Source organism: Idiotropiscis lumnitzeri, chromosome 4 (genome assembly GCF_059441095.1).
Source record: "Idiotropiscis lumnitzeri isolate Australia: NSW breed Sydney's pygmy pipehorse chromosome 4, RoL_Ilum_1.0, whole genome shotgun sequence".
In the NCBI taxonomy this organism is placed as follows: Eukaryota; Metazoa; Chordata; class Actinopteri; order Syngnathiformes; family Syngnathidae; genus Idiotropiscis; species Idiotropiscis lumnitzeri.
The window spans coordinates 13,649,324-13,662,032 of record NC_142394.1 but is presented as its reverse complement, the minus strand read 5'-3'; the positions used below and the strand labels follow the sequence as shown (position 1 = coordinate 13,662,032).

Genomic DNA, 12,709 nt, shown 5'->3' with positions numbered 1-12,709 from the left:
CTTGTTTTCCATATAAAAATATGATTTTACTTGCCTCAAAATGATTACCACATCTGTTCTTACATTGTATTATTCCCTGATGCGCTCAAGTGCAATTCACATTATGTTACATATTTAAAGCATGGTAAACAGAAGAAAGTCTGCTGCACAGACAGTTAACATTATCTGGCAAAGAAATTCTAGCATCGTCAAACGCAATTTGAACAAATTTCTTCATCGTGACCATTAATTCTCGGTCCAAACAGCTTCTGTGGAGTGATCCACATTCACAGATTAAAGTTGTCAAAAATAGTTCATTTCAGACTAATGCCGTTCTTGTCAACAGCTCACAGTTCCTCATTTCACTGATCTCGTCTCCCATCCTGTTAAAAAAAAAACAAAAAAACTTCCAGTCATATGAACTCCATCTTGTATTCTTCTGATATGGCACTTGACAGAATGTTGCTGCCTGGGCTTGGTGCGTTGTGGTCGTCACTGGACGCAGAGGGCACAGGTGGGGTGGAGGTGGACGTGGAGGGCTGCTGGGAATCTTGCAGCTTCTTTCTGTTTATCTTCCTTTCTTTGGCGCGCCTGTTCTGAAACCAGATCTTCACCTGGGAAAGGTGGCAAAGAATCTACTTTAAGAGTTGTTGAGAACAGACCAAACAGAGGAGCTGTCGCCTCCTCCATCCTTGCTCTTTATGGCTATTCAGTGGGTAATAATCAATAAATAAATAGTTTTTTTTTTATACATCTTTTTCCGGGGTCTATTTTAATTCTAGTTTTTTAAAGTTTTCTTTGCAATATTAAATAGCACGAAACTACGAGTACAAACATAATTTTAAAATATTATAAGTGTATAATATTATTTAAAAAAAGCTTTCTTTCAATCAATCCATATTCTTAATTTATTAATTTACTCATTAATTTATTTATACAGTGTACAGTGCTTCAAAAGTGCAGTCCTTGTTTACATATTGTTATATATGGAACATAAAACTTTGAAGTCATAAAGTCACAGATATTTTTCAAATTATTTTGGCATTCTGATTTATGATCTACTGATTTATGTTTAAGCCAAATTTGCTTGTTAGAATTTTGTGAAGTTGTCACAGTGAATGCTGCAAGTAAAAAAAAAAAGGACTCTTTCATAATAATTAATGGTTCATTTGTCTTTATTTTAGCGTAAGAATAAAGTATAAAATGAAAACATTTGTGTCAAATAAATCTGATATTGAAAAATACATTGTCAGGGGATCCTTCAAAAATCATCTCATATTAAATTGCAATTACAATACTGAAGGAACAAAAAAAAAATCGCAATTTGATTGGTTTTAAAAAATAGTTCCGCCGCAGTACATAATGACTTTTTTTTCTCACATTAAAATATATGATTGGATGAAAAAAATATCTTCAGTGCCCTTTTTTCATTTTACAATCGTGCATTGCATCAAATTTCAATTGTTAGTTTCATAATCTAAGTGCTTGGGGGGGATAATCAACCTCAAGATTCGAGATTTTTCAATTATTTTAACCTTTTAACTTAAATTTTTGCCTAGTGGACTCCAGTACGCATGCTATGGCAGTCATTTTGAGGCTAAGATCCATAAAATGGGGTTACCACATGTGACTTGAATTCTTGACAATACTTGAATTAGAACGTATTTTCAATATTTCGACAATTCTCGAGTCAGTGCTTGAAATTTAAATTTTTAGCAATCTGACTAAGTAATGTCGTTATTTTCGCCTATTAGCATCTAATTCCCATGGCGTCTTGGCTCTCACCTGTCGTTCGGAGAGGTTCAGTGTCATGGACAGCTCCGACTTGCGCCTCATTGTTATGTAGCGGTTTAACAGAAACTCATTCTCCAGCTCCTGGCGTTGGTGGTCCGTGTAAACCACCCTGTATTTTTCCTTTGTGCGAGTCTTTCCTCCTAAAACATACAAACAAGTACAATTATTCTCAATAATACAAAATGGATTACTTTTCATGTTTGCCAGGCCAATGATTTATGCCGTTTAACATCAGCGTGAGAAATGACTTTAAAAACAGGAATATATTGTTTCTTTATATAATATATTTGCTTGCATATTGCTATTCTATATTAAATATAATGGCCCGCTGGGGCAGCATCTTGAGCAGGTAAACCCAAACTTCTACTCTCCCAAGCCACTCCTTCCAATTCCTCTGGGGGTGTTCCAAGGCCAGCCAAGAGACATAGTCTCGAATCCCTGACCTGGAGAGAGTAATCCACCCTGGTCTCGGATTTGGAGGTGTTGATTTTATTCTCGTCTAATGGGAAAAAAATGCTTTGCAGCTATTTAGTGCTCTGCCAAAGTAATAATAAAGTTTATCATGTTGGCGTCAGGCAAGGTTATTATAGTTAATGAAAACGAATGAAATAAGTAAAACTAAAATTGAAAAACATTTTCGTGAACAAAATAACGATAATGCTTCTAAAAAAAACCCCCAAAAAACGGACACGAACAGAAGCTATTTTTTACATTAATTGAAACGAACTATAATTACGGGGACGATGACCTTAATTTTAATTTGATTTAATATTCTAAAATATATGTTTTCTCAGCCCCGCGATCAGTCAAAACCTCCTCTTAGCCCAGGCGTGGGCAAATTACGGCCCGGGGGCCACATGCGGCCCATTAAGCGTTTTAATCCGGTCCGCCAAACCTGAAAAAATTTAATGAATGAAGCTTGTTCATGTTTTATTTTCTAAATACTCTGGTGTGTCAAACACATATATTTTGTTATAATGCTTTTGTTCATTTTCATTTAAAATTAAATGTATTTTTCTTTCTCCGATGAGGTGAGGTTACCAAAACTGCTCCTGGTCCGGAACCCATTGTGGCCCACAAATCAAAAAGTTTGCCCAACCCTCTCTTAGCCCCTGGATAGAAAAAGTTCTGGAATCATGCTCGCTCGCTCTATATTAATTATAGACTCCTCATGACAGTCAGTCACATGTGGGGTAGCCAAGCAGACGACTATTTTGACATTGAGATTTTTGTCTGGTGCCACGTTCAAGTTCAGGCACCACTTAAAGGCCCATCAGTTTTATTTCGCAAACATAACGCTACATAATGGAAAGACTCTCCAGTGCATTGCGGCTGGGTTTTCCTTATCACCGTGAGTCCGTTGCACAGTTGTTTACACAGCCAGCTATTCATTGACACACACAGTCGCAGAAAAAGGTGAGTCAGTTATTGATCGGGAAATCTTGACTGCGTGATGACATCGATCAAAGTAGAGCAAACGGGACTCGCAGACATGAGTGAGGCCCCGAGGGTCTGCACACTGCCGCCCCTCTAAGCCGCATTATCTCGCCTGGTTGTCACCCTTGAGCTAGCACCCGGTGGACAGAGAGGGCGGGGAATGACCCTTTAGCAGCCTGTAGCGCCTGCTTTGTTAGCTTTGCATTGACATCTCACGCAAGCTTGCGGAAGGGAGAGGCCAAAAGCTTGATGGATGAGTGTGTGCAGTCACACTGACTTAACTCCGCGTGTGTATGTCGAAATTGTTGATGTGCATGAAAACAAGCATTAGTGGTTCGCCTGTCATGGGGAGTAGTTTAAAAATAATGTCCCAGCTTCAATCCTTGAGTAAATAAGTGAGTAATTTGTATGATAGCACATTTCACAGATAGTGTGCTTTATATTAGCCAGACGTGGAAAGCAACATATAGCACAGGTTAGGTGAAATTGACTCTTAAAATACTATACACCAGGTTCAGAGCAGTGCAAGATACAGATTACAGTCACTTTTTTTGGAAGGAACTGGAGAATATTTTGTGGTTTAATAATACAGACTCACAATGTGTGCATTTTTTTGGTATTGAGTTGTTGATGTCTGGCTTAAAATAACACAAGAAAGTGAAATATATTCAGATATGTTCATTATTTTTCCATGTCCAGAACTACATTTTTTTTTCCCAATACATGCATATCCAATATTTATAGATAATTCAAATCAATTTAGCAGGACTTTTTTTTTTTTAATTGTACAAAAAATTATGTTACTTCAAAATTGCCATTGAACAAGTGGTGTTCCTCCCTTGAATGTCCCGTGCAAGAGCAACTTCACAATGGCACAAAATTCCTCATACAAATTCTATTACTACATGTCATGACACCATCCCATCCATTGGCCAAGCCTTAATCCTCGCGAGGGTCGCGAGGGCGCTGGAGCCAATCCCAGCTGTCTTAGGGCAGTAGGCAGGGTACACCCCGAACTGGTTGCTAGCCAATCGCAGGGCACACATACACAGACAACCATTTTCACTCTCACAATTAAACCTAGGGACAATATAGAGTGTTCATTTAACCTACCAGGCATGTGTGGGAGGAAACCCACGATATATATATATATATATATATATATATATATATATATATATATATATATATATATATATATACACACATGCGACGAACTGGTGAAATATAAAAAGAAGGAAAACGCATTAAAAGAACACAGGACCGATGGGGACACGAGGGGACACAGGATGATTATATTATGAATAAGGAGGGACGGTGACGGAAAGGTGCCAGGTCGCGGACGGATAACGCAGGACGTAGGATGACCCGGCAAAATAGAGTAAAGTGCCCATGTCTGATAATGTGTTGAATTATACATCACATAAATAAATGTGCACTGATAAGTATGTTGTAAGTGTGCATGTGTGAAAATGTTTTTTCCTGTCTAAAAACACCACGCATTATCAATATCAATATAAACAAAAGCTGAAGGCAAACATTAACTTCATGTCTCCTGATAAATTAGTCAAACCTGCAGGGGCTTGGACCTTGACGGGGTCTTGAGGTCTTCTCCGGCAAAAGGAGTCCTGACTGGAGAAAAAGTTGTAGGGGTTGAGGCCTCCTCCTCCAGAGGTGGTGGACACGCTGCTTAGTTCTGCTGAGTTGAAGTTCACCTGCCCCGTGCCAGGGCTCGAACTTGGGAAGCTGAAGGGGTACTCCTCGCGGTAAACGGGATTCCAGGCACTTGCGGATGAGTCGGCGACTCCCGGCATGTGATGGTAAGCGGTAAAGTCATACGGAGGCATCATGTACTGACTGTTGATAGGTAGCGCCTGGGCCGGGAGTCTGGCCGGCTGGGAGTTCGGGTACATGCTGGCGACCAGCAGCCTCTCTCAGGTGAACCACTCAAACCTCCTGGTGCATTTTCGGTGTTTATTCCCAGCAGATTCTAAGACGTCTTGTTTTCCCTCCACTCCGACTCCACACACACACATACATACACACACAATGGCCGGCTACCTGAGCAGCAAGTACACACCTTTATAGATTTACAGCCGAGGAGTTCAAAAGTACCATGATGACGTCACACCTTACCTGAGACTCACCTGGCCTACTCTTGTGAGCGACGTGAGTGCATTGACCTGACCTTATGCTGAGATTCGAACACGAGCACAAACACCAAATTAAGACTTTGCAATTGTTTTTTTTTTTTTTAATTCTTTTGTTTTGTTTTGCATTATACAGGCTTTGGTGTGAATTTATCAAGAAATCTACAAATAACTTCCGCTGTAATGCTGTGCAGTTGTACACGACCACAAACGACAAACAATGATTAACCCTTGAGAAAAGGAACTGACCATGATTGGTAACTTAAACTTGTCTTTAAGTGAATGCCACATGTGGGAATTAAAAGTCTACACACCCCTCTTCAAATGAGAAAATGGCAAAGTGGAGGGAATTAATTGTTTAAAATTTTAGTCTGTGTTAGCACAAAACCGTCAGATGGGAAAAGCCTACGCGAACTGCTAACATTTATTTTTTCTTTTAATCAGAGGCAATTTAGATTATTGCTCAACAAAGCTAGTTATAAGAGGGTGCACACATGAGCGCAATCACTTTAGTACAATTGTTGATTCTTATTGAAGATATTTCAAAACTCTTGCATTGAGTTGTGCAGTTCATGAGGTCCAAAAATGGTGGAAAACGCTTTGAAGTGATTTATTTCTTGGTCTGCTTTTTGCTGTATATAAACCTGGAATTTGAACAGGGGTGTGAAGACTTTTTAGACCCACTACATAGAGCATGTAAATACAATAGAAAAAAACAATTAGATTTTACTGGTATGTGATTATAATGAGTTATAATGATATTTATATATAAATTTATAATACATAAATATATATATTTATTTATCATATTTCATTATGTTTTATATTGTAGTACAACAATTCTGAATTTGGGGGTGTCTCTTATTATTTTTGTGTAAAAGCACTTTTTATACAATACAATACAATACAAACTTATCTATATAGCTGTCCCTTTTGTATCTGATGTTTTGAACTTGTGCATCATATGAGCCAGTCAAGATGTGTGATTTCTTATTCCAGTGGCTGAGGAAGTAATTAAAGTTTGATTCAAGTTGAAGGGGGCAAAAGGTCTGCACAGAGTGAAAGTAAAATTACAGCCCCCTGTAACCGCTCTGCTGTAAAGTTCTTTGCTGCTGATAGTTACCCTGAGCAGTGTTTTATTGTGGCTATAGTTAAAGTGTCGTGATCATAAACTGAAGTTTGTATGCGTAATACAACAACTCTGACCTAAACATTGTTCAACCTTGTTAGGACAAAATAAAAAATAAACATACCTTCAGTTTTCAAATCCTGACTAAGTAATGCTCCTGACATTGCTCTAATTTTGTCATTTAGAATGGAGACGAAGGCTAGATTCATATTAAAATAACCCTTTTTGAAATATAATTAGCAACATCCAGAATCAATACTTACATAGGCGCATATACATAATAAGAATAAAAGGAAGACGATGGCGAGTCATAAATGTTCTTGCCAGAAGAGGGCAGCAAAATACAATTTAAAGGCCAGATTCAGGCGTGCAGGCCTTTTGAGTCACAAAATCTGCTCGTCCCATTCATTATAACACAAATGTTACTTTTCCACAACCATTGTTATGTCACATTGTATAGGAATCTATCAAACCATCAACGGCTCCCAAACATTCATTCAATATTCAGAATGTGGTCAGAACGCTTACATTCGTCTTTAACAACAAGCCTAAGACGGCTTGCGTTAATGGCAGTGCAAGTGCTAAAAGCCCATGTGTGAAAGCAACATAAACATTGTGTTTCCCAAAAAGAGAGAAACTAAAACGGTACATCTCACAGCTGTGAAATAAACACAACCCTACTAAAAATAAAGGAACATGCATGAATGTACTGTGCCGTGACAGCTGACTGAGCATACCCCTTCAGCACTAAAAATATGTTTACAATATTATTCAAGTCCTGCTTTACTGCTTGAATGAGCCCCAGACAGCCTTTTCAGTGTCTATAAATATTCAATATTTATCTTAAAATGGACTTCATGTCAAGGAATTGTATGTGTAAGGATTCAAACACTGTCCCCACCCTTTTGTTTCTCGGCTGGTTCAAGAACACAGAAGGAGAACTAAAAAGTGGTTTGTGTGCGCGTTTCACCAAATTGAAGAGTTTGCATATGACGGAGGACTGCTGGAGTTGACAAGAAACGATACGATCCTCCACCCTCACCTTTTCCTCTGCAGTTGAGTGAGGGCCGGCACACATTAAACACTTAATGTCCATTAAAGGGCACTGCCTCAGATTATAATGTAAAGATCAGTGCACGCAACATGTATATTGATTTCTTTCTCCGCATTTGTTGGAGTGTCAAATAAGGCCACATGGAGACAGAAGAGGAAGGAAGTGGCCTCAGAGGAGAGTTGACAAAAGTTCAGAACACATTCAAATGGTTTTAGCCACCCGTTTCAAGAGTTTGTCTTGACCGAACCAAGAGCATCTGATTTTCAGTAGACAAACAATCATTCACACTCACATTTACACCGAAGGATAATTTAGAGTCTTCAATTAACCTAATAAGCATGTTTTTGGAATGTGGGAGGAGGCATAAGCTCTCCAAGAGAACCCACACAAGCACTGGGAGAACGTGCAAACTCCAGCAAAGATTCAAACTCCGAACCTCAGAATTGTGAGACAGACTTGTTAACCACTACTCCATTATTTTATTCTATTGCCTTTTATTTGGGCGACACGGTGGACGACTGATTAGCACAATAGCCTCAAATTGCAGCGGTCATGGTTTTGATTCCAGCGCCGGCCTTCCTGTGTGGAGTTGGCATGTTTTCCCCGTGCCTGCGAGGGTTTCCTCCGGGTACTCAAATTTCCTCCCACATTTGAAAAACATGCATGACAGGTTGATTGGACACTCTAAATTGCAGCTAGGTATGAGTGTGAGCACGGAAGGTTGTTTGTCTACGCGTGCCCTGCAATTGGCTGGCAACCAGTTCAGGGTGTATCCTGTCTACTGCCCGAAAACAGCTGGGATAGGCTCCAGCGCCCCCCACGACCCTTGTTAGGACAAGCGGTACAGTTAATGGATGGATGGATGTCTTTTATTTTTATTGCTGGTTTTTTATATATCCTCATGACACTGCCCCTTAACAGTACACAATGAAATTATGTGACATAATTTTCTTGAATGCAAAATCAGGTAAGGAATTATTAAATGGTCAGTGTTCCCCTACAATCTTCTAGAAGAAATCAGCCCCCATATTTTCTTTACAAAACATGTTCTATGCAGGCCCGTTAGTCAAAAATTTGAAAACATGCGAGCCATTCTTGGCCGTTAGGTGAACCCTCATCGACTATGATGTCATTTCCAGTTGACAGAAGTGACAAAATGGCCGCCCCTAAGATAAACTAAAAACAGGTGGATTTTGCTGCTTGACTCATATTCTACAAATGCAATATTAATCAGAATGCCATATTTATAGATTAGTGAAGGACCTAAGCCATTTCGTTACAAATAATTTTTGGGGGGTTCACAATCCCTTTAACAAAATGAAAACAAAACATAATCCAAAAATAATAATAAAATGAATGTGTCTGTTCTAAAAACTAAACTACCTGAAATTAATGAAAGAACATACGAAAACACGAAATAAAAAGTAACTACAGTATCATAAAAAATGCGGAACTATTCTAACTCTGAGATGTCACCATAGAAGACAAGCGTCAATGTTTAGCCTTTGTATGACTTTACATTCTGTATATCAGGTCATATTTGTACAAATAGATGATATACATATATTTAATTTTCGTCGGAAGCCCAAAAAAATAAAGCAAGTTCAGCTTCAATTAATCATTTAATCAAACAGCACTCATGCTCATTTGCACAGCATACACAGCTAGCCCCTTTTCCAGACATATATCCGGTTTTCTGAGTTTGCCCATGTGATGTTTACAAGCTGAGCCGTGATTGGTTGATACACGAGCAACTGTGATGTCATTTTCCGTTGACAGCAAGTAGCAAAATGGCCGCCCCTGAGATGGCTGAAAACAGATGGATTTTGCCAATATTACACAAATGCAATATTAATCAGAATACCATTTTTGGGCATATAACATATTATTGGAGAGAAAATGTCTTCCTTGACTTCCCTTTTAGATTCTGTTTTCAAGCTTTGATGATCTAAGAAGATTGCAGGTGTTAGTTTTGGGAATGGAGTTTGCATGGTGAGTCCATCATTTGTTGAAATGTTGATTCCATAATTTTTTCCAGGGGTCTTATGAGATCTAACATTGTTTGGATCCCTCCATCTAAATGCGCCAGAGGCACAACTTCTTCTCAGTTTGATCTACATGATTTTTGCTCCCTTCCTAAAAGTCCAGGGGCCCCCAAAGACCTCTGGGAGGTTTGAACACAGGGAGATCATTTGACATAGCATGTTATTTCTAGTTTTATCTGAAAACACGACCAGCAAGCACAGTTCCTGCTATTGCAACCATTAGTGACAGAAAACACACTTGAATTGGTCAGAACAAAGTTTGTTTTTAGATGAATTTTTAAAGTGCATTCCAGTGTTGTCCCACTTTGAATATTCTCGTCATATTTTTGGTTACATTCAAAACATAGCTTGTCTAAACTTCTCTTCTTGAGGGCCGCGTTCAGGAAAATCAAAGGATGCAAGCGCACTTTGAAATTCTTCATCTTTGATCAATGAAACACACTATAGCATACATTCATCAAAAATCAAAATAGGTATTTTTTTCATTTATTTGCACTATTTTTATTTTATTTATTTAAAAACTGCTAAATCACAGCTTTCTGTCAAAAGTGTAAATAGTGTGTGATTCTTTGTTGTTTTGGTATTTATCCCACTAGAATAGATACTCCAGTTCACTGAATAGCGTCACAATAACATTTCCTCATTCAATATCAAAACAAAAGTCTGTAATGAGCTGGCAATCTTTCAAAGATAATTTACTTGATAGGCTTGAAAAATTGGACCAAGACCCAATGCTCAAGTGGAGCAAACAATCACGATTCCAACTTTTTACTTTGGAAACTGAATTTATTGGGGCATTATGAACACAAACATAGCTTCTGTTTGAGTGACAAAATATTTTCTGGATTTTCAAATATTTTTCAAGCAGGAGACGTCGCAAATACAGATGCTGCCCAGTTTTCTCTCAGCTCCACCTCTACTTTTCATATTCGTCGCTGGCATCTAAAAATGTTGTAAGTGGCCGGCATGCTGGACTTTAGACAGCCTTGATATATAATATAGACTACTTCGCCAGTGCAATAGAAATGTTCATCCTTGTTTGACCTCTTACAGCTCGTCTCTTATCTCCAGCTGATTCAGCTTTGTGTATTTCCTTATTCCTGCAATGATTATGTGCACGACTTCCTTTAAAACACTGGAAGTAGAACTTTGCTATTTGTTACCACAGGTAATATTTCACCGAGCGGTTTATTTGAACGTCCCAACTATAAGCCCTCATTACAGTGAAAAATGTCTTGCATGGCTTGGGAACTTGTTGCGCTCTTGGCGGTTGTACTAACAAGCGAAATAATTTGACTTTGTGACTGCAAGAGCAATGTTTTGAACTGGAGAGTAGTGTTGTGACAATCGCGACAGTTTCCAGCACAATGAGCATCACAGAAGAATTAGTCTGATCGTCTCAAGACTACCTCAACGTTGTACCTGTGCTCCTTTTCATTTTGTGGATGGCGCCCAAACGTGCGTATTGAGCTTTGTGCTAATTTAAGAAATAACTAAAACTAAAATAGAAAAAAAAACTTTTTGTTAAAAAAAAATAATAAAAATGAAAATATTTAAAAAAAATAAATAAATAAATTACATTGTAAAATACAATTAGTTATCATTACTTAAAAAAAGCACGCAACCAGTTGCACTTAAACAAGTATTTTTTTTTCTTTTTAGTTGCACTAACTAGCACTTCCTTTGTAGAAAAACTCTTGATTTAGTAAAGACCACTCAGAATTACTCTTTTAACCTACTAAATGATTGCATGCAAAATTTACTCTGTTCTCTTCATAAAATATACTTATCTTAGTTTCACTTAACTTATATGACTTGACAAGTTATGTTTACTTGAAAAGCAATCGGAATTGTTAAAACCAAGCAAACTCCACTTCAGCAATCCAAGTGATTAAAAAAAATATATAATCAGGAATGAAAAGTAGGTTCTAATTTAATAAAACAATCTGACTTGCAATTAAATATAATTACTAAAGACAGCTATATTGAAAGAGTTTATAGGGAGGAAAAATCTAATCGTTATTTAATTCTTATCTTATACCTGATTGGAAAGAACTGTGATCTTAGAACTCTTAATGGGTTATCCGTGTTGATGTGGTAACAGTTGTGTTTTGCTGTGCTATGTGATTTCCGAGTTTTAAGATATGCATCACACACGAGATTTCGCTTTTGCTCTCTCTCTCTCTCTCTCTCTCTGTATATATTATGCAGACAAATTTTTTTGTATTCAGGTTAAATAAAAAATTGGATTGTGCTCAACAAAAGTGAAATATGTTCACAAGTACTTCTTTTAGTATTTATAGGTAGTTTCATAGTAACAATGCAACCCAGCATAGTGTATAGTGGTTCCATTTAAAAGGCAGTAAACATTTACACGAGCGCATGGAGACAAGCATGGCAGCAATCAAAAATAAAATATATCAAATTGAATCAAAATCGGGAACTGAAAATTCGAATCGAATCGGTTTGAGTGAATTGTTGCATCCCTAGTTCCTACATAGACTTGAAGCTAAACAAGACTACGGCTAACTTCTTTTCGCAAAACAAACAAAACACTGGTTTAAGTTCACACTGGAAGTCGCGCACATAATTCACATAATTGCTCATGTGGCGTAGGACTAACGCAGATATGATGGACATCAATGCTTCACCTCTGCCTGTGGGCTAAGTTTAATGGCTCTCATACGCACTCTCCCAGTACTAGATGCATGGTGGTTAAATTGGTGGATTTAGCGGTGAAGGGTGGAGAGGTGCTCGTTCGCATATAGGAAGGGTCACGGTGCGAGTGCTGTGTTGTTACCCTCCTATGTAATGAAGGGGCTTCTGCACACTGTGATTAATCCCTACAAGGACTGAAGAAACGCTCTCACAATTAGAGGACAACATGGTTTCTGTCCAATTTAGGCTATTTCTGCTTCTCGTGACACCCTTGCCATCACGCTTTCTCTTGTGATATTCCTTATGCAAATGGGGGCTGGTGTGCGCGAGCTAGCATGCGCGAGCTAGCATGCGCGAGCTAGCATGCGCGAGCTAGCATGCGCGAGCTAGCATGCGCGAGCTAGCAAGCGCGAGCTAGCAAGCGCGAGCTAGCATGCGCGAGCTAGCATGCGCGAGCTAGCAT

At 38.4% G+C, this 12,709-nt stretch overlaps 1 protein-coding gene across 1 annotated transcript; it reads right to left on the bottom strand.

Moving 5' to 3' along the window:
• Positions 1-392: 392 nt before the first annotated feature.
• Positions 393-5,123, bottom strand: cdx1a (caudal type homeobox 1a). The gene is made up of 3 exons (XM_088295142.1): positions 4,784-5,123; positions 1,765-1,913; positions 393-593 (listed from the first exon to the last, which is right to left on the bottom strand). Exons 1-3 carry the CDS (start codon positions 5,121-5,123, stop codon positions 393-395), a joined length of 690 nt encoding a protein of 229 aa, XP_088151268.1.
• Between the last annotated feature and the right edge of the window lie 7,586 nt (positions 5,124-12,709).

Coding starts and splice junctions, on each gene's coding strand:
- cdx1a (XM_088295142.1), bottom strand. CDS start 5,123: ATGTACCCGAACTCCCAGCCGGCCAGACTCCCGGCCCAGGCGCTACCT. Junction 1,914..4,783: donor CAAGGTCCAAGCCCCTGCAG/GTTTGACTAATT, acceptor TGTATGTTTTAG/GAGGAAAGACTCGCACAAAG. Junction 594..1,764: donor TGAACCTCTCCGAACGACAG/GTGAGAGCCAAG, acceptor CACCTTTCCCAG/GTGAAGATCTGGTTTCAGAA.